Source organism: Camellia sinensis, chromosome 14, assembly GCF_055761805.1.
Source record: "Camellia sinensis isolate YWXY chromosome 14, ASM5576180v1, whole genome shotgun sequence".
Taxonomy (NCBI): domain Eukaryota; kingdom Viridiplantae; phylum Streptophyta; class Magnoliopsida; order Ericales; family Theaceae; genus Camellia; species Camellia sinensis.
This window is the reverse complement of record NC_138974.1, coordinates 12,945,003-12,972,689: the sequence shown is the minus strand read 5'-3', so window position 1 is coordinate 12,972,689 and position 27,687 is coordinate 12,945,003. Positions and strand designations below refer to the sequence as shown.

General features: G+C 30.2%; 1 protein-coding gene across 2 annotated transcripts in view; it reads right to left on the bottom strand.

Moving 5' to 3' along the window:
- Nucleotides 1-17,232, bottom strand: part of LOC145789235 (molybdopterin biosynthesis protein CNX1-like) — a 52,921-nt gene extending 35,689 nt beyond the window's left edge. The window contains exon 1 of one of the 2 annotated variants that reach the window (XM_082906543.1): nt 16,932-17,232. In XM_082906543.1, coding sequence (XP_082762669.1) covers nt 16,932-17,150 — 219 coding nt within the window. In that variant the 5' untranslated portion in view covers nt 17,151-17,232. Of the gene's footprint in view, nt 1-4,461; nt 4,783-16,931 lie in introns of those variants that run through there. The other variant, XM_082906545.1, reaches the window with a different exon arrangement.
- Nucleotides 17,233-27,687: the final 10,455 nt, after the last annotated feature.

Below are 27,687 nucleotides of genomic sequence, written 5' to 3'. Positions count from 1 at the left end.
TAAAATTCAACACATACGAATTCTTTGAAAAGTCCCAAACATATGATTATTATCCTTTATAATAACACTTTAATGCATTAAGAACAAGCATAAAAAAAAAATTCTTGAAAAGTCCAACACATGATTATTATCAAAATGTTAAACTTTAATATAATATAATAATAATAAAAGACATTTAATTCCTTCAAAAGTCTAACACATATGATTATTATTAAAATGTTAAACTTTAATATAATATAAAAAAGGAAAAAAGAAGGCATTTAAAAAAAAAGAAAAAAAAAACATTTAAAAATCGCAATTCACATATATAGATAATTGTAAACACAATCCGTGCATAGCACGGGTGATATGCTAGTATCTATACTATATATTAAGCAAAATAGGGCTTTTAACCCCAAGCCTTATGGGAGCTCCAATCTCCCAATCTAAATTTCTTGATTTTTTGATTTTAAAAAAAAAAAAAACTTAGTATTTATTAACTTCTCCCAACCCCCAAGTCTTACCTTCATAATAACACTTTAATGCATTAAGAACAAGCATAAAAAAAATTCTTTGAAATCCAACACATGAATTCGTTGAAAAATCCCAACACATATGATTATTATCTCTCATAATAACACTTTAATGCATTAAGAATAAGCAAAAAAAAATTCTTGAAATGTCTAACACATATGATTATTATCAAAATATTAAACTTTAATATAATATAATAAAAAAGACATAATTCTTTAAAAAGTCTAACACATATGATTATTATCAAAATATTAAACTTTAATATAACATAAAAAAAGAAAAAAAAGAAGACATTTAAAAATAAAAATAAAAAGATATTTAAAAATCGCAATTCAAAAAAAAATCTTATCATTTATTAATTTCTCCCAACCACCAAGTCTTACCCCCATAATAACACTTTAATACATTAAGAACAAGCATAATTTTTTTTTTTTTGAAATCCAACACATATGAATTTCTTGAAAAGTCCCAACACATATGATTATTATCCCTCATAATAACATTTTAATGCATTAAGAACAAGCATAAAAAAAATTTCTTGAAAAGTCCAACACATATGATTATTATCAAAATATTAACTTTAATATAATATAATAATAAAAAAGACATTTAATTCTTTGAAAAATCTAACACATATGATTATTATCAAAATATTAAACTTTAATACAATATAAAAAGGGGAAAAAAAAAGATATTTAAAAATCACAATTCACATACATAGATAATTATAAACACAATCCGTGCATAGCACGGGTGATATGCTAGTAAATATATTAAGAAAAAGGGGGTTTTTAAATCCCAAATCTTGTGGGAGCTCCAATCTCTCAATCTTAATTTTCTAAATTTTTTATTAAAAAAAAAAAAAAAACTCAGCATCTATTGATTTGGTCAAAATCCCCTAATCAGCATTTATTAACTTTTTCTAATCCACATTCCTGCATTTATTGATTTGGTCAAAATCCCTGATTAGCATTTAAAATCCTCTCATACAAATAATTATAGATACAGCCCGTGCATAGTTACTGCAGTAGCCTTTTTAATTTCTCCTGTACACTATGGTTAGTGATAAGATTGTTAAATTATTTTCAGAAAAAATCTTAAAAAACATAATTTATATATCAAAAAAAATTAAAACAAATATAAATATCTATAATTATCCAGCAATGCTAGGGACCCCCAGTGGCGGCGACCCCCAGTGACCCCCCCCAGTGCCATGTGTCGGCCTGGGGTTGGCTGAAATCAAAAAAAAAAAAAAATTGTTTTTTGGGCCAATCACAGCAGACCCCAGCACCCTCACTGGGAGTCCGAAGCTTTATTCTATAATTATCCCGTGCATAGCACGGGTGATAGGCTAATTTATTATAATACCAAATTTACCCTTCACCTTCTCATACCAAAACCTTACTCTCATTCTAATCATCGTCTCCGACACCATTCTGGCACAATTGATTGTCTCCGTCCTCTCCCTTGTTAACCCAACCATGTCCCCCGCCCCCTTTCCCGTCGCACTTCTCAAACCCACAGCAATCACAAACTGGTGTCACCTCCTTCCACCGCAAATGTGAATGCGAAAGAGATTTGGAAAAATGAAGAAGAAGAAGAAGAGAAGAGGGTGGTGTAAAAAGGCGGCAGGGCCGAATCGTGATGGCAAGGCTGGGCAGCAGCAAGATTGTTCACAATCGGGCGGTAAAAGGCGAACCTGAGTTGCTATGGCAAGGTGGGGTACGAAACTGGTTTGTGATAGAGGCAGGGCTAGTCACAATGGTGTGGTGAGTTGCTAGTGAGTCAGGGGAAAAGGTTGCCGTTGGAAAAGAAGTCGCTGATGGGAGAGAATGAGCTAGAGGTTAGTGGTCGTAGATGGAAGGTAAGGTCACCGAAGATAAAAGTTTGGATTGCTAACAGTAGTGAAGTGGTGGTTCCGGCGAAGATAGTGGTGAAAAGATGAGTGGGTTAGAATTTAGGTTAGGATTTTGAAGGATTGTTTGGTATTTTTGAATAAGGATGAAATTGTAATAAAAAAAATTATGGGTGTAAAGAGATAAAGTGATGGTGCAAGTAGAATTACCCTAACCCAATAAGCAATTTTTTTTGGGGTGTCCTCAAAGGAGGCATTTTTTTTTCATTTTTTTTTTTTTTTGGTAATTATCCATCTCCCTGTAGTCGCAATTTAAGAACCATAACCCATCTATTCCAGCGTCAAATGAGAACATATATAAAAACAGTCACTATGATTGAAATCTTATAAAATTGGCTACATTAGAGAGGATTTAAAGATCTTCTCAAATGTCTCATTTTTTTGCTGAGGGGGATTTTTTTTCCTTTTCTTTATTTTTGCTTACTTTTTTGAAAACTTGTACATCCTTGTAAATATATAGTGAGTCAATATTTTTGTTTTTGTATACATCCTTTGTACAGGGTTGCAGCACCTATTGTGGTGCTTTTTTTAAACAAAATTCATATATATCAAACAAAGAAAAGGCAACATTGATGTGTGAATCCTATAACAGTCACAAAGTTTTACAGCTGCATATGAATGAAGTTCTATAATGTGGTAGCAGCACTCTATGAATTGAAAAAATTAATTTTTACTCTTTCTGTCCATTTAAAAAAAATAATAATAATAAAAACTATAAAAAAAAAAAAAAAGGAAAGAAAGGAAAAAAAACAGCAACTGAAACAAAATAAAGCTAATAGCTATCAACATTTTAGGAACAAATAAAATGTAAACCTCTAGGGATAAGACGCACATCCAAGTCCAAAGGCAAGTGATTCAAATACTTTTCAAAACATACATCTAACCTCTTCTATCATTCCTTCCAACAAAGCCAATAGCTAACTGGTACAATCTTTTTCGAATAAAGACAGCACAATATTGAAGCTATTGTGTTCATTATATGAATTTATCAAAACAAACTATGATCAAAGCCCAGATGTTGCCATGTGTTTCTCACAGGATTGCTTAATCAATGGCCAATATTATCAAACTTGACAGAAATTTATATGAAAAGCTACCTTGCGTCACCTTATAGGTTCAGTTTTCAAAGTGAATCTGCTGATTGGATTGACCAGATTTCTTAAAACTTGAAGGTCAGGTACATACTCTGCTCATTCCTCCTCGTGATCAAATTGGTCTTTAATGTATTGAATTAGATATCTCATCCACAACAGATAGTCCTAAGATTGTAAATTCACATCAAAAAATAGTAATTGCTAACTTCTACATTCACTACGAAAAAAATTGGTTGAACAGCAAAAAACCGGCAATGACACAAAGCCAAGGAAGATTGCAGTGGTTCTGACATAAACAAATCAGTAGCATAATGTTCAACACTCAAATTATGTTCCAACTTCCAAAATTTAGTTCCCACCGAGAAAAAAATTATTTGTATCCCCATACCCAACTCAGCAAATAACAATTCAAAGCAAATCAAGAAATCCAAGCAAAAACTTACGTGGTTTTCGTATTAAAAAAAAAAAGGTTACATAATGTTCAACATTCACTTTATGTTCCAACTTCCACGACATTTGTCCAAAATTTAAATCCCACCAAGAAAAATTTATCAGAAATTTTCCTCCACACACATACCCAACTCAGTAAATAACAATTCAAAGCTAATCAAGAAATCCAAACAAAAATTTATGTGGTTTGGGCCTTTTTTTTTTTCTTTTTTTTTTAAAGTAACATAATGTTCAACATTCACTTTATGTTCCAACTTCCACCAAAGTTGACCAAAATTTAATTCCCACCAAAGGGGGGAAAAATTATCAAAAATTTTCCACTCATACCCAACTCAGCAAAAAACAATTCAAAGCAAACCAAGAAATCCAAGCAAAAACTTATTAGAATAATAATAGCAGTGCAATTAAACTCTAAAGTGAAAAACAAAAAAACAAAACAAAATAAAATGATCAACCCAGAAAATAGATTAGATTAGATTAGAGGGAGACCTTGATAGAGGCAGGGTAAGGAGGAAGAGGGTCGGGGGCTGTGATATCATGGGCCAAGACCTTGCCGATAGCTTCGTAGAGGGAAACAGTGACAGGTGGCAGTCGCTGAGCAACATTGAGAACAATCTGGAGAGCGTTGTCAGCTGATATCATCGTCCTGGGTTTGCTCTGATGATCATCATCGGATGAGGAGACTCTGCTTCCATCGTTTTCAGCCATTTCAACACCCAACCCCAACCCCCAACTGTACTTCGGAATCAAACGAAACGATTTATATATGGCGCCGGCACAACCCTATCTATTTGCCTTTATAGCAAATGTTTCCCGGATACCACCGCCATGGTGTGGTGCGTAGGGCTGAGTGCGATTCGCATGGTTTAAAAATAAAATTAGTTTGAAAATAAAATTATAAATGGAAATGTGGTGCGTAGGGCGCGATTGGGATGTTTTGAAAATAAAATTATAAATAGAAATAAAATGACGGATTGACATATTAATAAATTATTGTTTGAGTGATTTTTGGTGCATTGATAAATTTAAAAATATTTTAATAAATTATCAATTCTTTGTATAATATGTAATATTTTATATATATATATATATAATATTAATTAATTTTATATACTATTATTAATTTGTAATAAATTTCTCATGTTAAATTTGTCCCATACTCGGTTTCAGTTTGATATTTTATTATAGGTTAAAAAATAAATATCTATGTATTAATTATAGCGGAACTGAGTAGTTTTGAAAGCGGTTTATAAATTTTAAAATTTAAACCGCGGTTAGTGAATAAAGCGATGCGAATTGATGTGATTTTAATAGATTGTGCAGTATTTTGCACAACTCTAATGATGCATATGGCTTACTTTTTTATTTTCTTATTTGTGATCGTAGCTTGTTTTAGGATGTGGGTTAAAAAATAGTTTTTTTTTTTTTTGAAAAAATATATAAAAAAATAGGCAGGTGACTTGATTCAAAAAAAAATTGAAAGTTAAAAAAAGTTGACTTTTAACTAAATTCTCAAGACATGAATGTGTTAAAAAAACGTAGAAAGGTAACTTATAGAAATAAGTTAATAATCTAATGAAAATTTTATTTATATCACTAAATAAACTTTTTACGCTCATTTTCTTTTTTCTCTACTATTAAAAAAAAATTATTACATCTATTTATATCTATACTATATATTAAGTAAAAAGAGATTTTTAACCTCAAGCTTTGTGGGAGCTCCAACTCCCAATTTAAATTTTTTGATTTTTTGATTTTAAAAAAAAAATCTTAGCATTTATTAATTTCTCCTAACCCCCAAGTCTTACCCTCATAATAACACTTTTATGCATTAAGAACAAGCATAAAAAAAATTCTTTGAAATCCAACACATATGAATTCATTGAAAAGTCTCAACACATATAATTATTATGTCTCATAATAATACTTTCATGTATTAAAAACAAGCATAAAAAAAATTTCTTGAAAAGTCTAACACATATGATTATTATCAAAATATTAAAATTTAATATAATATAAAAAAAGAAAAAAAAGGACATTTAAAAAAAAAAGACATTTAAAAATCACAATTCACATATATAGATAATTATCTATATCTATACTATATATTAAGCAAAAGGGAGTTTTTAACTCCAAGGCCTCTGGGAGCTCCAATCTCCTAATCTTAATTTTCAAATTTTTTGATTTAAAAAAAAAACCCCACCATTTATTGACTTCTCCTAACCCAACCTCAGCATTTATTGACTTTTCCCAACCCACAATCCCTTTTGACTTCTCTCATAATTATTGCAACACAATTTTCAATTTCTTCCATACACTATGATTACACACAAAAATAAAAAATATATATATAGATCTCAAAAAGATATAACATCTAAATTTGAATTATGATTTAATAATATAATTATGTATTTTTTTTATGTATATCTATCAAAATTTTAAATCACTTAATGGGACAAATTAATCAAATTTTCAAAATTATTGATTTTTAATTTACAAAATAGATTAAAAAAAACTAATTTTCTAATTTTTTGATTTAAAAAAAAACCCCACCATTTATTGACTTCTCCTAATCCAACCTCAGCATTTATTGACTTTTCCCAACCCACAATCCCTTTTGACTTCTCTCATAATTATTGCAACACCCTTTTCAATTTTTTCCATACACTATGGTTACACACAAAAATGAAAAAAAAAGATATATAGATCTCAAAAAGATATAACATCTAAATTTGAATTATGATTTAATAATATAATTATATATTTTTTTTATGTATATCTATCAAAATTTTAAATCACTTAATGGGACAAATTAATCAATTTTTCAAAATTATTGATTTTTAATTTACAAAATAGATTAAAAAAAACTATTAACTAATTTATTTATTTAATAACAAAAATATTTCATAATCTCTCCCTCACAAATTTTCAAAAAAAAAATTAAAACTTGCATTCATTTTCTCTTTCGCAAAAAATCAGATAATATTTTTTATTAAAGTTGTAGATATCTGCTTATATTTTATATATTATATTATAACATAACAAAAAAAAAACTAAAAAACTAAAAAAACAATCAATAAAACTCACATGTCTATCATATATCTAACTCACATCATAACTTACCTAAATAATAATAATTAAAAACAAATGGAAACCACAGATAAATTGAATTTTTTAAAAAAAGATACCCACAACTCCATCTTAAATAAATTGAAAATTTATCCGAATAGAAACCACACAAAAATAAAAATAAAAATAAAAAGATATATCCATCTATCTATCTATCTATTTATCTATACTATATATTAAGCAAAATGAGGTTTTTAACTCCAAGACCCGTGGGAGCTCCAATCTCCTAATCCTAATTTTCTAATTTTTTGATTTAAATAAAAAACCCCACCATTTATTGATTTCTCCCAACCCAACCTCAGCATTTATTAACTTTTCCCAACCCACAATCCCTTTTGACTTCTCTCATAATTATTGCAACACCCTTTTCAATTTTTTCCATACACTATGGTTACACACAAAAATAAAAAAAAGATATATAGATCTCAAAAAGATATAACATCTAAATTTGAATTATGATTTAATAATATAATTATGTATTTTTTTATGTATATCTATCAAAATTTTAAATCACTTAATGTGACAAATTAATCAATTTTTCAAAATTATTGATTTTTAATTTACAAAATAGATTAAAAAAAACTAATTTTCTAATTTTTTGATTTAAAAAAAAAACCTCACCATTTATTGACTTCTCCCAATCCAACCTCAGCATTTATTGACTTTTCCCAATCCACAATCCCTTTTGACTTCTCTCATAATTATTACAACACCCTTTTCAATTTCTTCCATACACTATGGTTACACACAAAAAAAAAAGATATATAGATCTCAAAAAGATATAACATCTAAATTTGAATTATGATTTAATAATATAATTATGTATTTTTTTTATGTATATCTATCAAAATTTTAAATCACTTAATGGGACAAATTAATCAAATTTTCAAAATTATTGATTTTTAATTTACAAAATAGATTAAAAAAAACTATTGACTGATTTATTTATTTAATAACAAAAATATTTCACAATCTCTCCCTCACAAATTTTCAAAAAAAAAAATTAAAACTTGCATTCATTTTCTCTTTCGCAAAAAATCAGATAATATTTTTTATTAAAGTCGTAGATATCTGCCTATATTTTATATACTATATTATAACATAACAAAAAAAACTAAAAAACTAAAAAAACAATCTTTAAAGTTTATATAAATAAACTTTAAATCAATAAAACTCACATGCCTATCACATATCTAACTCACATCATAACTTACCTAAATAATAATAATTAAAAACAAATGGAAATCACAGATAAATTAAATTTTTTAAAAAAAAAGATACCCACAACTCCATCTTAAATGAATTGAAAAAAATTACCCGAATAGAAACCACACAAAAATAAAAATAAAAATAAAAATAAAAATAAAAAGATATATCCATCTATCTATCTATCTATCTATACTATATATTAAGCAAAACGGGGTTTTTAACCCAAAGCCTTGTGAGAGCTCCAAACTCCCAATCTAAATTTCCTGATTTTTTGATTTAAAAAAAAAATCTTAACATTTATTAACTTCTCCCAACTCTCAAGTCTTACCCTCATAATAACACTTTAATGCATTAAGAACAAGCATAAAAAAAATTTCTTTGAAATCTAACACATATAAATTCTTTGAAAAGTCCCAACACATATGATTATTATCCCTCATAATAACACTTTAATGCATTAAGAACAAGTATAAAAAAAATTCTTGAAAAATCCAACACATCTATCTATATCTATACTATATATTAAGCAAAATGAGATTTTTAACCCTAAGGTCTATGTGAGTTTCAATATCCCAATATGAATTTTCTAAATTTTTTATTAAAAAAAAAAAAAAAAAAAACTCAGCATTTATTGATTTGGTCAAAATCCCCTGATCAGCATTTATTAACTTTTTTCAATCCACATGCCTGCATTTATTGATTTGGTCAAAATCCCCTGATCAGCATTTAAAATCCCCTCATACAAATAATTATAGATACAATCTGTGTATAGTTACTGCAGTGTCTTTTTCAACTTCTCTCATACACTATGGTTAGTGATAAGATTGTTAAATTATTTTTATAAAAATCCTTAAAAAACACAATTTATATATTAAAATAAATCTAAAATAAATATAATTATCTATAATTATCCCGTGCATAGCACGGGTGATAGGCTAGTTATATATTAAGCAAAAGGGAGTTTTTAACCCCAAGCCTTGTGGGAGCTCCAATCTCCCAATCTAAATTTCTTGATTTTTTGATTTAAAAAAAAAAAAATCTTGGCATTTATTAACTTCTCCCAATTCCCAAGTCTTACCCTCATAATAACACTTTAATGCATTAGGAACAAGCATAAATGCAACACATGAATTCCTTGAAAAGTCCCAACACATATGATTATTATCCCTCATAATAATACTTTAATGCATTAAGAACAAGTATAAAAAAAATTTCTTGAAAAGACCAACACATATGATTATTATCAAAATATTAAACTTTAATATAATATAATAATAAAAAAAAAGATATTTAATTCCTTGAAAAGTCTAACATATATGATTATTATCAAAATATTAAACTTTAATATAATATAAAAAAGAAAAAAAAAAGAAGACATTTAAAAATAAATATTTAAAAATCACAATTCACATATATAGATAATTGTAAACATAATAAAATATGAGGGCATTCATGTCTACACGTTTTTTTTTAACATCTCCTCCATTATAATAAGATAGCACTTTATTTCTCTCATCTTATAATCTCTCTCTCTCTCTCTCTCTCTATATATATATATATATACTATATATTAAGCAGAAGGGAGTTTTTAACCCTAAGACTTGTGGGAACTTCAATATTCCAATCTGAATTTTCTGAATTTTTTATTAAAAAAAAAACTCAGCATTTATTAACTTTTTTCAATCCACATGTCTTTTCACATGCCTGTATTTATTGATTTGGTCAAAATTCCCTGATCAGCATTTAAAATCCCCTCATACAAATAATTATAGATACAATCTGTGTATAGTTACTGCAGTATGCACTATGGTTAGTGATGTGATAAGATTGTTAAATTATTTTTATAAAAAATCTTAAAAAACATAATTTATATATTAAAAAAAATCTAAAACAAATATAAAAATCTATGATTATCCCGTGCATAGCACGGGTGATAGGCTAGTTATATATTAAGCAAAAGGGGGTTTTTAACTCCAAGTCTTGTGGGAATTCCAATCTCCTAATCTAAATTTCCTGATTTTTTGACTTAAAAAAAAAATCTTAGCATTTATTAACTTCTCCTAACCCCCAAGTCTTACCCTCATAATAACACTTTAATGCATTAAGAATAAGCATAATTTTTTTTTTTTAAATCCAACACATACGAATTCTTTGAAAAGTCCCAACACATATGATTATTATCATTTATAATAACACTTTAATGCATTAAGAACAAGCAAAAAAAAATTTATTGAAAAGTCCAACACATATGATTATTATCAAAATGTTAAACTTTAATATAATATAATAATAATAAAAGACATTTAATTTCTTAAAAAGTCTAACACATATGATTATTATCAAAATATTAAACTTTAATATAATATAAAAAGGAAAAAAAGAAGGCATTTAAAAAAAAAAGAAAAAAAGAAGACATTTAAAAATCGCAATTCACATATATAGATAATTGTAAACACAATCCGTGCATAGCATGGGTGATATGCTAGTATCTATAGTATATATTAAGTAAAAGGGGATTTTTAACCGCAATCCTTATGGGAGCTCCAATCTCCTAATCTAAATTTCTTAATTTTTTGATTTAAAAAAAAAAAACTTAGCATTTATTAACTTTTCCCAACCCTCAAGTCTTACCTTCATAATAACACTTTAATGCATTAAGAACAAGCATAAAAAAAATTATTTGAAATCCAACACATGAATTCGTTGAAAAATCCCAACACATATGATTATTATCTCTCATAATAACACTTTAATGCATTAAGAATAAGCATAAAAAAAATTATTGAAATGTCTAATACATATGATTATTATCAAAATATTAAACTTTAATATAATATAATAAAAAAAAGACATAATTCTTTGAAAAGTCTAACACATATGATTATTATCAAAATATTAAACTTTAATATAATATAAAAAAAGAAAAAAAGAAGACATTAAAAAAAAAAAGGCATTTAAAAATCGCAATTCAAAAAAAAACCTTAGCATTTATTAACTTCTTCCAACCCCCAAGTCTTACCCTCATAATAACACTTTAATTCATTAAGAACAAGCATAAATTTTTTTTTTTGAAATCCAACAAATATGAATTTCTTGAAAAGTCTCAACACATACGATTATTATCACTCATAATAACACTTTCGTGCATTAAGAACAAGCATAAAAAAAATTTCTTAAAAAGTCCAACACATATGATTATTATCAAAATATTAACTTTAATATAATATAATAATAAAAAAGACATTTAATTCTTTGAAAAATCTAACACATATGATTATTATCAAAATATTAAAGTTTAATACAATATAAAAAGGGAAAAAAAAGAAGACATTTAAAAATCACAATTCACATATATAGATAATTATAAACACAATCCGTGCATAGCACGGGTGATATGCTAGTCTATACTATATATTAAGCAAAAGGGGGTTTTTAATCCTAAGCTTTGTGAGAGCTCTAATCTCTCAATCTAAATTTCTTGATTTTTTTATTTAAGAAAAAAAAAAAACCTTAGCATTTATTAACTTCTCCCAACCCCAAGTCTTACTCTCATAATAACACTTTAATGCATTAAAAAAAGCATAAAAAAAATTCTTTGAAATCCAACACATATGAATTCCTTGAAAAGTCTCAACACATATGATTATTATCCCTCATAATAACACTTTAATGCATTAAGAACAAGCATAAAAAAAAATTCTTAAAAAGTCTAACACAGATGATTATTATCAAAATATTAAACTTTAATATAATATAATAAAAAAAAATACATTTAATTCCTTAAAAAGTCTAACACATTTGATTATTATCAAAATTTTAAACTTTAATATAATATAAAAAAGGAAAAAAAGAAGACATTTAGATATATGATAGAATTATGTGTTATGATATGTATGATTTTTTGATTTGTTATACAACCAATAATGTCGACTCCAATTTTATTATCATATCATTTTGGGTGAATTTATGAGTTTTAAATATTTCTTCCAAATTCATAAAAAAAAAAAAAAATTACAATGTGTAGTTGTTTTTAACAGATAAATATAAAACAAATACTAAGATAATTCTCTCATCTAAAAAAAATACTAAGATAAGTCACTGAACTAATGAAGAACCAGAAGAAAATACATACATATATAAATAACTAATTTTATTAATACATAAATCATACTCTCACAACAACTGATCAATTTTATTAATAAGTAAATCATTAAGTAAATTAATAATTTTTAATGACATGAAAAAAGATTTCAGTTAACCATTTTGTTAATAAATAAATTATTAAGTCAATTAATAATTTTTTAATGATATGAGCAATATTTTTCAATGAACAATTTTGATAATTTATTATTGCATGAGAGATTTTTTTTCTTTTTTCTTTCTTTCTTTTCCTTGAGTATTGTATTAAATTAAAATTTATCACAAATGATAGTTGTACTATTATATGACCAATTCATATTTTAAATAAATTTTATGGTATATTGTAATTTGTTAAAAAATAAAAGATTTATATTTCATAATTAACCAAGAATATCCAATCTAAATTTCCTAATTTTTGATTTAAAAAAAAAAACCTTAGCATTTATTAACTTCTCCCAACCCCCAAGTCTTACCCTCATAATAACACTTTAATGCATTAAGAACAAGCATAAATTTTTTTTTTGAAATCCAACACATGAATTCCTTGAAAAGTTCCAACACATACGATTATTATCTCTCATAATAACACTTTAATGCATTAAGAACAAGCATAAAAAAAAATTCTTAAAAAGTCCAACACATATAATTATTATCAAAATATTAAACTTTAATATAATATAATAATAAAAAAAAGACATTTAATTCCTTGAAAAGTCTAACACGTATGATTATTATCAAAATGTTAAACTTTAATATAATATAAAAAAGGAAAAGAAAGAAGACATTTAAAAAAAAAAATTAAAAATACCAATTCACATATATAGATAATTGTAAACACAATCCGTGCATAGCACGGGTTATATGCTAGTAAATATATTAAGAAAAAGAGGCAAACCTTGTGGGAGCTCCAATCTCTCAATCTTAATTTTCTAAATTTTTGATTTTAAAAAAAAAAACACTCAGCATTTATTGATTTAGTCAAAATTCCCTAATCAGCATTTATTAACTTTTTCCAATCCACATTTCTGCATTTATTGATTTGGTCAAAATTCCTGATTAGCATTTAAAATCCTCTCATACAAATAATTATAGATACAGCCCGTACATAGTTACTGCAGTAACCTTTTTAATTTCTCCTGTACACTATGGTTAGTAATAAGATTTTTAAATTATTTTCAGAAAAAATCTTAAAAAAAATAATTTATATATCAAAAAAATTAAAACAAATATAAATATCTATAATTATCCAGCAATGCTAGGGACCCCAGTGGGGTGACCCCCAGCGACCCCCCAGTGCCACGTGTCGGCCTGGGGTTGGCTGAAATAAAAAAAAAAAATTTGTTTTTTGGGCCAATCACAGCAGACCCCCAACACCCCCACTGGGGGTCCGAAACTTTATTCTATAATTATCCCGTGTATAGCACGGGTGATAGGCTAGTTTATTATAATACCAAATTTACCCTTCACCTTCTCATACCAAAACCTTACTCTCATTCTAATCATCGTCTCCGACACCATTCTAGCACAATTGATTGCCTCCATCTTCTCCCTTGTTAACCCAGCCATGTCCCCCGCCCCCTTTCCCGTCGCACTTCTCAAACCCACAGCAATCACAAGCTGGTGTCACCTCCTTCCACCGCAAATGTGAATGCGAGAGAGATTTGGAAAAATGAAGAAGAAGAAGAAGAAGAAGAAGAAGAAGAGAAGAGGGTGGTGTAAAAAGGCGACAGGGCTGAATCGTGATGGCAAGGCTGGGCAGCAGCAAGATTGTTCACAATCGGGCAGTGAAAGGCGAACCTGAGTTGCTATGGCAAGGTGGGGGACGAAACTGGTTTGTGATAGAGGCAGGGCTAGTCACAATGGTGTGGTGAGTTGCTAGTGAGTCAGGGGAAAAGGTTGCCGTTGGAAAAGAAGTCGCTGATGGGAGAGAATGAGCTAGAGGTTAGTGGTCGTAGATGGAAGCTAAGGTCACTGGAGATAAAAGTTTGGATTGCTAACAGTAGTGAAGTGGTGGTTCCGGCGAAGATAGTGGTGAAAAGATGAGTGGGTTAGAAATTAGGTTAGGATTTTGAAGGATTGTTTGGTATTTTTGAATAAGGATGAAATTGTAATAAAAAAAATTATGGGTGTAAAGAGATAAAGTGATGGTGCAAGTAGAATTACCCTAACCCAATAAGCAATTTTTTTGGGGTGTCCTCAAAGGAGGCATTTATTTTTCTTTTTTTTTTTTGTGGTAATTATCCATCTCCCTGTAGTCGCAGTTTAAGAACACCAACCCATCTATTCCAGCGTCAAATGAGAACATATATAAAAACAGTCACTATGATTGAAATCTTATAAAATTGGCTACATTAGAGAGGATTTAAAGATCTTCTCAAATGTCTCATTTTTTTGCTGAGGGGGATTTTTTTTCCTTTTCTTTGTTTTTGCTTACTTTTTTGAAAACTTGTACATCCTTGTAAATATATAGTGAGTCAATATTTTTGCTTTTGTATACATCCTTTGTACAGGGATGCAGCACCTATTGTGGCGCTTTTTTTTAAACAAAATTCATATATATCAAACAAAGAAAAGGCAACATTGATGTGTGAATCCTATAACAGTCACAAAGTTTTACAGCTGCATATGAATGAAGTTCTATAATGTGGTAGCAGCACTCTATGAATTGAAAAAATTAATTTTTACTCTCTCTGTCCATTTAAAAAAAAAAAAAAAGGAAAGAAAGCAAAAAAAAAAAAGCGACTGAGACAAAATAAAGCTAATAGCTATCTACATTTTAGGAACAAATAAAATGTATACCTCTAGGGATAAGACACACATCCAAGTCCAAAGGCAAGTGATTCAAATACTTTTCAAAACATACATTTAACCTCTTCTATCATACCTTCCAACAAAGCCAATGCCCCATATTTGTCATCAATAGCTAACTGATACAATCTTTTTCGAATAAAGACAGCACAATATTGAAGCTATTGCGTTCATTATATGAATTTATCAAAACAAACTATGATCAAAGCCCAGATGTTGCCATGTGTTTCTCACAGGGTTGCTTAACCAATGGCCAATATTATCAAACTTGACAGAAATTTATATGAAAAGCTACCTTGCGTCACCTTATAGGTTCAGTTTTCAAAGTGAATCTGCTGATTGGATTCACCAGATTTCTTAAAACTTGAAGGTCAGGTACATACTCTGCTCATTCCTCTTCGTGATCAAATTGGTCTTTAATGTATTGAATTAGATATCTCATCCACAACAGATAGTCCTAGGATTGTAAATTCACATCAAAAAATAGTAATTGCTAACTTTTACATTCACTACGAAAAAAATTGGTTGAACAGCAAAAAACCGGCAATGACACAAAGCCAAGGAAGATTGCAGTGGTTTTGACATAAACAAATCAGTAGCATAATGTTCAACACTCAAATTATGTTCCAACTTCCAAAATTTAGTTCCCACCGAGAAAAAAATTATTTGTATCCCCATACCCAACTCAGCAAATAACAATTCAAAGCAAATCAAGAAATCCAAACAAAAACTTATGTGGTTTTCGTATTAAAAAAAGAAGGCTACATAATGTTCAACATTCACTTTATGTTCCAACTTCCACCACATTTGTCCAAAATTTAAATCCCACCAAGAAATATTTACAGAAATTTTCCTCCACACACATACCCAACTCAGTGTTGGAAAAATGGTTTAATATAGGCATATTTTTTAGCCCAATTTTGAGTGGGCCCCAAACGACTTTTGGGGTGGGTCCGAAGAGGTGAAGTGTTCTTTGCCGCGTGGCAAGTCACACGGTGAAGACGGAACGTCAAAACCATTTATGAGTGAATGAGAAGTTGACGTCGTTTTCGGATCTAACATTAATTTTTTAGATAAAATTCATTTGAATTTTTTCAATAAAAAATATTGTGGAAATTTAATTTAAATTCTAAATTCAAATTTTAGGTTCCTAAGTGGTTTCCTAAAGTTTGTAATTGTGAGAATTTAATTTGATTCTAAATTTAAATTTTGGGTTCCTAAGTGGTTTCTAAAGTTTGTACCTCTTCCTTTATTTATTAAACTATTCAAATAGTTTAATATATATATATATATATATATGTATAAAAATTGGATATCGGAACTGGATAGTCTATAAATTGGATCACTAGGGTTGTAAACTATTTGAATATATAAATTCAAAAATTTATGTGGAACAATTTATGTTCAACATTCACTTTATGTTCCAACTCCCACCAAATTTGACCAAAATTTAATTCCCACCAAAGGGGGGAAAAAATTATCAGAAATTTTCCACTCATACCCAACTCAGCAAAAAACAATTCAAAGCAAACCAAGAAATCCAAGCAAAAACTTATTAGAATAATAATAGCAGTGTAATTAAACTCTAAAGTGAAAAACAAAAAAACAAAATAAAATAAAATGATCAACCCAGAAAATAGATTAGATTAGATTAGATTAGATTAGAGGGAGACCTTGATAGAGGCAGGGTAAGGAGGAAGAGGGTCGGGGGCTGTGATATCATGGGCCAAGACCTTGCCGAGAGCTTCGTGGAGGGAAACAGTGACAGGTGGCAGTCGCTGAGCAACATTGAGAACAATCTGGAGAGCGTTGTCAGCTGATATCATCGTCGTGGGTTTGCTCTGATGATCATGATCGGATGAGGAGACTCTGCTTCCATCGTTTTCAGCCATTTCAACACCCAACCCCAACCCCAACGCCAACCCCCAACTGTACTTCGGAATCAAACGAAACGATTTATGTTTGGCGCCGGCACAACCCTACTATATTACTTGAGTGATTTTTGGTGGATTGATAAATTAAAAAATATTTTAATAAATTATGCAGTCTTTGTACAATATATAAATTAATTTACATAATATTTTTATATATATAACAAAAATTAATTTTACATAATATTTTATATATATACAACTATTAATTTGTAATAAATTTCGCATGTTAAATTTGTCTTGGTTTTAGTTTGATATTTTATTATAGGTTAAAAAATATCTATATATTAATTATAGCGGAACTGGGTAGTTTTGAAAGTGATTTATAAATTTTAAAATTTAAACCGTGATTAGCAGATAAAGTAGTGTGAATTGATTTGATTTTAGCAGATTGTTGCACAACCTAGTGATCCGTATGGCTTATTTTTTTATTTTCTTATTTGTGATCGTAACTTATTTTGGGAGGTGGGTTAAAAATTAATTTTTCATTTTTTTTGATTTTTTAAAAATATATATATAAAAAAAATAGACAAGTAATTTGATTAAAAAAAAATTAGAAGTTAAAAAAAGTTTACTTTTAGTCAAATTCTCAAAATATGAATGTGTTGAAAAAACGTAGAAAGGTGAGTTATAGAAATAAGTTAATAAAATTTTACTTATATCACAAAATAAACTTTTGCACTCATTTTCTTTTTACTCTATTATAAAAAATTTAATTTTTTTTTATTACATTTATTATAATACCAAATTTACCCTTCATCTTCTCATACCAAAACCTTACTCTCATTCTAATCATCGTCTCCGACACCATTCTGGCACAATTAATTGTCTCCGACTTCTCCCTTGTTAACCCAGCCATGTCCCTCGGCCCCTTTCCCGTTGCACTTCTCAAACCCACAGCAATCACAAACTGGTGTCACCTCCTTCCACCGCAAGTGTGAATGCGAGAGAGATTTGGAAAAATGAAGAAGAAGAAGAAGAAGTGAAGAGGGTGGTGTAAAAAGGCAGCAGGGCTGAATCGTGATAGTAAGGCTGGGCAGCAGCAAGATTGTTCACAATCGGGCGGTGAAAGGCGAACCTGAGTTGCTATGGCAAGGTGGGGGACGAAACTGGTTTGTGATAGAGGCAGGGCTGGTCACAATGATGTGGTGAGTTGCCGGTGAGTAAGGGGAAAAGGTTGCCGTTGGAAAAGAAGTCGCTGATGGGAGAGAATGGGCTAGAGGTTAGTGGTCGTAGATGGAAGCTAAGGTCACCGGAGATAACAGTAGTGAAGTGGTGGTTCCGGTGGAGATAGTGGTGAAAAGATGAGTGGGTTAGAAATTAGGTTAGGATTTTGAAGGATTGTTTGGTATTTTTGAATAAGGATGAAATTGTAATAAAAAAAATTATGGGTGTAAAGAGATAAAGTGATGACGTAAGTAGAATTACCCTAACCCAATAAGCAATTTTTTTTGGGGTGTCCTCAAAGGAGGCATTTATTTTTCTTTTTTTTTTTGGTAATTTTTTTTTTCACAATTATATTAAATTTTTGAATAAAGTACAAATACAGCTATTGATGTATCTGGAAAAAAAAAATACAAATATTTCATTGTTAGAATTTTTTATTTAACAAAATTAACAAAAAAAAAATCAAAATTTTAAATGGTCTCCTATAAAATAATTAAATTACTTAAATTATTAATTGAAATAAATTTCTGATAGCATTAAAACTATTAATTGATTTTGATTTATTAATAAAAGATATTATTTGTTATGAAATAATTTTTAATGGGCTAGATGTAATTTTTAAAAGCACAAGAGATAATTAGCATTTTAAGCAAATATCAGAAAATGTATTTATAATTTATACTTAAACTCTTTACTTTTCTTATGTAGATGAATTTAAAAAACAAAAAAGTAAATTGAAAATTTTCAAGAAAAAAATGAAAAAGTATATATATATATATATAAACCCACTATTTTTTACTCTATTTTTTTTTTTTGTCTCTTCTAAATTTTTTTATTTCATCTCATCGAGTTAAATCTAGAAATCTAAACCTTTTTGAAATATTTTTACAAAACGAAAATAAATCAAAATAAAAAGTCTCCAAACAAACAAACTCTAAAATAAGTATGGATTATTTATACTAAAACTCTTAAATTATTGAAAAGTATCATTTTGACCTGCTAAACTAAAAAAATACAAATAAACCCCGTAAACTAAAAAAAAAAAGAAAAAAATGAATAAATCGGTCCCCTAATAGAACGTGTCGAAAGGATACACGATAATAATTTAGAGGATTCATTTATATGCTTTTATAATTTATGAAGCAAAATAATACTTATTTATAAGTATTTATAATTTAAAAGATTAAAATAATAATTTTTAATAATTTAGATATCTCCATATAATAAATAACCTAATAAACATTTTTTGATTCTCAAAATTTTTGCTTCTACCAAGGACTTTCGCATTCCGTTTGGATGGAGTCAAATGCTGACAAATGATAATAAATTAATATAAAATGTTTTTTTTTTATTTTTTATTTTTTTGCATGGTTTATTTGCAAATAAAAGAAATTTTAAAATTTTAGAAAAATGACAACAACAACAACAAAAAAAGAAAAAGAGAGAGAGAGATTGGTCTAAGATTCCTACCCAATTTTTAGTATGTGGAGAGATTCCAAATAATATTTTTTGATGTCTAAAATCTCTCAATATTATTGTAGGTTATAAAATAACTATTTTACCATTTTTTATAATACACGTGGTTTTCAATTTTGAAAATTGAAGATTATATCGCTATTTTGTAGGAGATTACGTTGGGATGAATTTGACGATGGAGATTTTTTAGGAATTTTATAGTTGTTGATCATGTAGGAGTTGAAGTCGTGTTGATTTGATTTCCAATGGAGTTAAATCAGGTAAGTTTAATAATCAGTGTAAGTTTTCAATTTTTCATTTGATTTGTATGTAAGGATTCTGATTTCATATTAGTTTTTCAAGTGTATTTTGAATTATATTTTTGTTTTCAGTTTTAATCAATGTGAGAGAAAGGCCAACTCAATGTAGTTGTTTTTTTATTTTTGAAGTTGATTTTTCATTCTTTATTATTGATAAATTTTAGAGAGAGACTAGCTCAATGGAGTTGATTTTGATTTTTGGAGTTAATTTTTCGTTCTCTGTTACATATTTATCAATGATAAGTTTTGTTCTTTGTGTTTGGAAACCGGTTTTGTTTTTTTGTATTTTTCTAAGTTTTGTGCTCTTTTTTTTTTTTTTTTTTTTTTGCACTTCTCATTTTTTCTGCACTTTTCTTTGTATTCCAAAGAAAATTGTAAGTTTGTTATTATAATCCAACGAAAATCATAGAGAAAATTGTAAACTTGTAGTCTAGTGAAAATCATAGAGAAGATTATAATTTCATAACAGATCTTCTTTATGATTTTTGTTTATGCTTGTGTTTAATATTTAGCATTTTTGTCTTTTGATGTTAATGTGTTTTTGTTTTTGTTATCTTGAAGGTAAATATTAGTTTGTAAATTTCTCTAGGCTTTTATTTGAGTTCAGAGAAAATTATAAGTTTGTTATTATAATCCAGATAAAATTATAATTATTACAAACTTCTATGGACTTTTATGTTGTGCTTTTTAAGTATTTTTATATTGAACAAGTTATTTTTCATGTTTTTTCTTTCAGTTTAGATGGATAGTACAGTGTTCTTGTTGTGCAAATATAGGAATGATACTATTGTCGTTAATGTTTTATGCAAATTAAATTTTGAGGATTTGGTTGCATTTTGTGTAAAACATGGGAGAATTCAAAATCTGAGACGATCTATATTTCATATTCTATTGTGGGCCATCCGAATTGTATGGTTTGCAATAATATTGATTTTCTGAATATGTTGAGGGTTGTTGGTGCACGTGGCGTTGATATAGTTGATGTTTCCCTTGTTAGGTGTAGTACTTTTGATCAATAGGGTGAAGTGGGGTCTAATTGGATAGATGTTATGCATGGTGAATGCGATAGGCTCGTGAATATTGAGAGGAATTCACTCTCTAAGTTTTGTTCTCACCAAGAAAAAATGTTATTGTCAGTTGGTTGGCGAAATAATATAAAAAGTGTTGGACAAAAGTTTGAGGGTGGTGTAGTTGAGTTTCGTACTGTTTAGTGCAAGTATGCTATTGAGGTTGGTTTTCAGTTCACGTATGTTAAAAATTACAAGCTGAGGGTTACGACAGAATGTGCATATAAGGAATCAAGGGGATGTATATGGTGTGTACATGCTTCAATTAAAAAAACAAATGAGTTCTTTTACATAAGAACTTTGAACAATGAACCTATGTGTGGTGTGGCGGTTCGCACTAGTAAACATGGTAGGATGACTTCCTGCTTAGTTTCTGGGCTGATACTTGAAGAGGTAAGTTATAGGACTTGTGTCCTTTAAACTATTAGAGAGTGTATTTAATTTCTTTATTTTCATTGTGCTAGTCATTAGAGTTGTTGTATCTTGGTTTTGGAGAAATGCAATTCGATCTGGACTTGTTGGGAATGTTCGTTCATGCTTGTTTTTGTTGTAAAGTTTTTTGGGAACTTGGAAAATTTGTTTTGGTGTCGACACTAGTCTTTGTGGGGGTCGACACTTGTGACAGCCCCGACTCATGGTTAACGCTAATTCATGATTAAACATACTAAGTAAATGATTAAAATAAAATTCTAATTTAATTATGTGAGTGTGTTGTTTTAAATGCATTCTTATCTATTTGATATAGAGCGATCTGTTCACGTCTTAATTTCAGATTGCGAATTGAAAGCCTTATCGGCAACCGATTCAGAAATTGACTTGTGTTATGTGCTAGTTAGGAATTATAGGATTTTATGGTAGGTTTAATTGAAACTCGATTTGGAACAATTAAATTAGAATAAGTAATGCTAATTAATTGAGCCTAAGTTATTTACATGTTTGCCACTTAGTGGATCCCCTCAAAGCCATTACTTAATTCTTATTTCATACATGTTTGGCACCATCTATTTCCCGCCTCCTTGTGCAAAATGTGAGAGAGAGGAGGGAGAGGAAGAAAATTGGTTTCCACTAGGCAATTGCTTGAAATTTAAAGGAAATTGAAGAGGACTTGCAAAATTGAGCTACCACACTTGAAAATTCAAGACTTGAGGTAGGAATTCACCATTTTTAATTGTGAAATAGAGTTGTCTAATGCATGGGTTCATGGAAATTAGGGACTAAAGTCAAGAAATAGCTTAAATAGTAGATTTGAGAATTTATTCATGCATGCATGACCATATCATGGAATTTTGAAGTTGTTTTCATGAAATTCTCACATGTATGTCTATATTATAGTTGTAATCTAGGAATTCATCATGCTTTTGGGAAGAATAGCTCATGTGATCATGTGTTGGAAGTTATAAATTCAAATAAACTCATGCATGCCATAATTACACCATGTTCTTCATTTTAAAGTTGAAATTTGGTACAATTGAAATGCTTTTGGGCTTCGCTTTTATGAAATGATCTTTAAATCATGAAGTATTATGAGTTTCTAAATGTTTTCCAGAATTTTGGCCCAAAGGATGAGTTTTGGCATGTTTAATCCATGGTTTGGACTTTGAGAGCAAATCTGGAAATACCAGAATTCTGCTTCCTCGCTCGAGTGAAGGATTCCACGCTTGAGTGATGTGACAACCCTCACCTCTGATTAGTGCTAAACTGTGTATAAGCATGATAAGTAATTGATCAGACTGAAATTCTAAATTAATTGCATGAATGTACTACTTTAATAGCATTTTTATCTGTCTGCCATTAATTGATCTGTTCGTGTTTTAATTTCAAACTACGAATTGAAAGCCTTATCAGCTACCGATTCAGAAATTGATTGGTATTTTATGCTAATCAGAATTTATGTGATTTTATGGTATGTTTAATTAAAATTTGTTTTGGAACGATTAAATTAGATTAAATAATGTTAAATCACATTAGTTCAAGTAATTACCTTATTGCTATTAAGTGGACAATGCTAGGCCTTTTATTTAGTCTTGATTTATATATGCTTGGCATCACTCTTCATCACTTTTCCTAGACCAAAACTGTGAGAGATAGAGAGAGAGACTTGATAGGAGATTGAATTCATCACGAATTGTTTGAACTTTGAAGAATTGAAGGGAATTTGCATATTTGAGCTTCCACATCTAGAATTCAAGACATAAGGTAGGAAATCACCTTCTTCATTATGAAATTAAGTTGTTTCTTGCATGGTTCATGGAGATTTGGAGTTTAAAGTCAAGAATTAATTTAAAAGAGTTGAATTGTGAGCTAATTCATGCATACATGTATATGTTCTTGCATTTTGAGGTTGTTTCCATGAAAATTCTTACATGCATGTTTATATTTTGGTTGTAGTCCATGAATTCACCTTGATTTTTAGCTCAATCTTACATTTGATCATGATTTGGAGTATTGGAGTCCATTAGAACTCATGCATGTTAAGTTCTTGTATTGTTCATGAAAGTTTCTTTGAAATTGTGTTCAATTGTCTCACCTTTGGGCTTGATTTTACAAATTTGATCTTCAAAACATGTTGTAATATGAGTTTGCAAGTGTTTTCCAGAAAATTGGCCCAAAAAGTTGAGTTTTGATGTGTTGAATGTTTGGTTTGAGCTTTGAAGGCAAATCTGGAAGTTCCAGATTTGGCTTCCACGCTCGAGCGAAGGATTCCACGCTCGAGCGACCATCGTTTTGTTCAGAGCCCCGCTCGAGCGTAGATTACAAGCTCTCAGGTTTTTGGTGCATGCAAGCACACGCTCGACCGACGAGACCTACGCTCGAGCGAAGAGCTGTGTCTCACGCTCGAGCGAGCATCGAGCGGGGATTTTCAACATCCAGTACTTTTCCATTTTTACAGACCGCCCGAGCGAGGAAGTCCACGCTCGAGCGACCCCTTTGTTTTGGAAATCTCGCTCGAGCGTAGAAAGCCATGCTCGAGCAAGACCCCTGTTTTCAGCAAATTTTGAAAAGTGTTTTAAAGTGCATTTTTGCATCCTCATTCCATCCTAGGCATTCCTAGGCCAAGTTTAAGGCATCTTAATAAGGATAATGTTATAAAACCACACCATGTATAAGTAGGGGCTAAGTTATTAATCCTGAGTGTGTGTTCGTTCTGCAACTGTAGGGTTGGCATCCGAGAACGCTCGTTAGCTTGTCTATAGCCCAGTGCTCTGTGAGTAACAATGCTGTAAAGATATGTTCAATTATGATTATTTTCTGAATGATCGACTGTACTGCTTACTGAAATGCTATTGTTCAATGAATGAATGTTTGTCATATTTGTAAACTGTACTCGTGGCATCCATAGCAACCTACTGTTACTGTTTCTGCTACTGTTACAGAGATCTCTGTCGATTCCAATGTTGGGACCACTACTGTTTACTATTATGATGGCCATCAACTGACTGTTCGGTCTGTTAAGACCTACTGTACTGTTTTACTATTGGACATACCACGTATAACTGTTATGAATTCTAAATGACTGTTTTAATTAGTGAAAGGACATTCATTCTTAACCCCTTTACGCATTTGTTATTCACTGGGCTTTAGCTCACTGTTTATATTTATATGTAGGTGTCCAGGTATCGGACCGATGTTAGGAGCGTCAGGTTAAGCTCTTGTTTTGTCAAACCAACCACCGCGCCTTACTTCGAGGTTGCAAGTTCGTTCAAGCTAAGGCTGTTTTGGGGTGTCTCAGTCTCACCCTCCTGTCTCTGTTTTGTAATAAATGTTTAAGACTTGACTGTACAGTTATAGTTAGGGATTTGGTCCCTGACATGGATGTTTGTATATATGTCGCATGTACATATGTTTTGGTTATCAATGTGGCATGTTTATAAAAAGTCTTTTCGCATTCAGACTGTTACAACTCATTGGACATTTTTTATTTACTATTTTGGCTTCCGCCAGCCTCTTTACTCTGTATTACTGTCATTACTGTTAAGCAGGCCTTCGGTAATCACAGATTACTGGCCGGTTGCGATGCTAAACCCATAGGGACGGGTTTGGGTCGTGACAAGTGACCACTTGCATTTCACACTCTCGCTCGAGCAACAGAAGGCTGGCTCGAGTGTAAATTACTAGCTCTCAGAATTTTGCGTGTGCAGAAGCACGCTCAAGCGACAAGACTTGTGCTCGAGCGAAGAACTGTGTCTTACCCTCGAGCGAGCATCGAGCAGAGATTTTCAGCAACCAGTACTTTTCGCATTTTTACAGACCGCTTGAGCAATCACTCACATTCGATATGCTCGTTTGAGCGAAGGAATCCACGCTCGAGCGAGACCCCTGTTTCCAGCAAATTTTGAAAAACATTTACAAGTATATTTTTGCATCCTCTTCCCATCCTAGGCATTCCTAGGACATGTTTAAGACATCATTACGGGGATTAGGTGGTAGAATCACATCAATCCTAGTAGAAAGGACCAAGTTATCAAAGTTGGATGTGTAATTTAGTGTGCACTTGTTCTATAATTGTGTAGGGTACGCGCCTCAAGGAAGCTGAATAGCCTGCTTACAGCCCTGTTCTCTGTGAGTAACAATATTGTAAAGATATGTTCAATCGTATTTATTTTCAGATTGATAAATCATATTGCTTTCTGAAATGATAAGTTTTATTGATTGAATGATGGTCCTATTTTGAATTGTATTCGTGGCATCCATACCGTATTGTGATTGTTATTGTTATTGACATCGTTATTGTTACAGAGATCTCTGTCAGTTCCAAATCTTGGAACTATTGTTATTGTATGATGGCGATCAATTGATTGTTCGGTCTTTTAAGACCTAGTGTATTGTTGCTATTGGATGTACCACGTATGACCTATACGAATATGATGAATTGAATTGGTCGAATTGAATGATTGATTGACAAATAATATTAATTGAAAATGTTCTAATGCTAATCGATTGTTTCAAAGACTGTAAGGACACATTCTCAACCTCTTTACACATTTGTTATTCACTGGGCTTTATCTCACAGTTTATATATATATATGTAGGTGGCTAGGCACCGGACCAAAGCTAGAGGCGCCGACTTGAGCTCCTATTTTGTTAAGCCAGCCATTGTGCCTCACTTCGAGGTTTCGAGTCTACACGAGTCAAGGCTTCTGGGTGTTCCTATTCACCCTTTTTGTTAAGTGTAATGATGTTTAAGACTTTTGATTGTATAGTTATGATAAAGGGATTATGTTCCTAACCGTATACTACTTGGTATATGTGCTTTTGGCATAGTTATATGTATGACTATGTGCATGAAAGTTTATTTCCATTCAGGTCTCCACAGCTCATTGTACGATGTAGATTATTATTGAATGGCTTCCGCCAATCCCTTTATATTGTATTATTGTCATTATTGTTAAATAGGTCTTCGGTAATCACGAATTACTGGCCGGTTACGATGCTAAACCTATAGGGGCGGGTTTGGGTTGTGACAGACACCACCTTTCAGCCTTGCTCTTAATGTCTCTGCTAGTTTAAAGGGACAACACCACTGCTTCCAATGGTTGATCCTTGTCTGTTGCTGTGTTCTGAGTGTTGCTACTGAAATAAAGGGTCGACACCTCTAGTTCCAAGGGTCGACCCTTGTTTGCTGCACACATTGGTGTCTCAGCATTTCTTATTGAGGGTCAACACCACTATCCTTAGGGTCGACCCCTATGAGTAAGTTTTAGATTTTTCGGGTGCGGTTTGGGCCCTACTTTTTGGGGGTTTTAACTTATTCTTTTCATTGACTTTGGGGATATTATTCTACTACTATAAATAGGCCCCAAACACATTTTTCTCAGTATTTTCTTTTCTCCCTCTCTTTCTTTTTTTCCATCTCTACACCGTGAGTCTCCCTTCTCTCTCTCTCTCTAAACTCAACTTTTTCACTTAGATCTTTAGATCTACTCACCTAGAGCTATCTTTTTACCTTGGTCCTTGAGAAAGATTGTAGATCTTGTCAAGGGCTTCTTTTTGTTCGTAGTTTCGTCGCTAGTATTTTTGGGTCATCTTCTCTTTGTTTCAAAAGGTTGGAATTTCTTTACTCCTTTTCAATACCTCGTCTATAGATAGACATGTGGTATATTTTATTGTATAAAAACCATATTCATTATGAATTTTCTTGAAAGTCATAAAAAGGGTTCTAGGGTTTGATATTTGTGATTAAAGTTGTTAAATTGGTTGTTGTTTGGGTTGATTGGGGAGTAGTTTAACATGTTTGTGTTGAGCGTGAGGAAAATCCTAATTTAATATTGTTGACTTAATGGATTTAAAAGGGAGGAAGTTGAATAATCTTTTGTATTTTGTTAATATGGATTGTATAATTGTGTTAATATCTAAAAGGGAGAAGTAACCATGGTATTGGAATTTGTTAGACTTATTTATTTTGATGATTTATTTAATTATGTTTTAATTTATTTGAAAGAGAAAAATAGAATCCAAAATTTATTTTGATGATTTATTTAATTATATTTT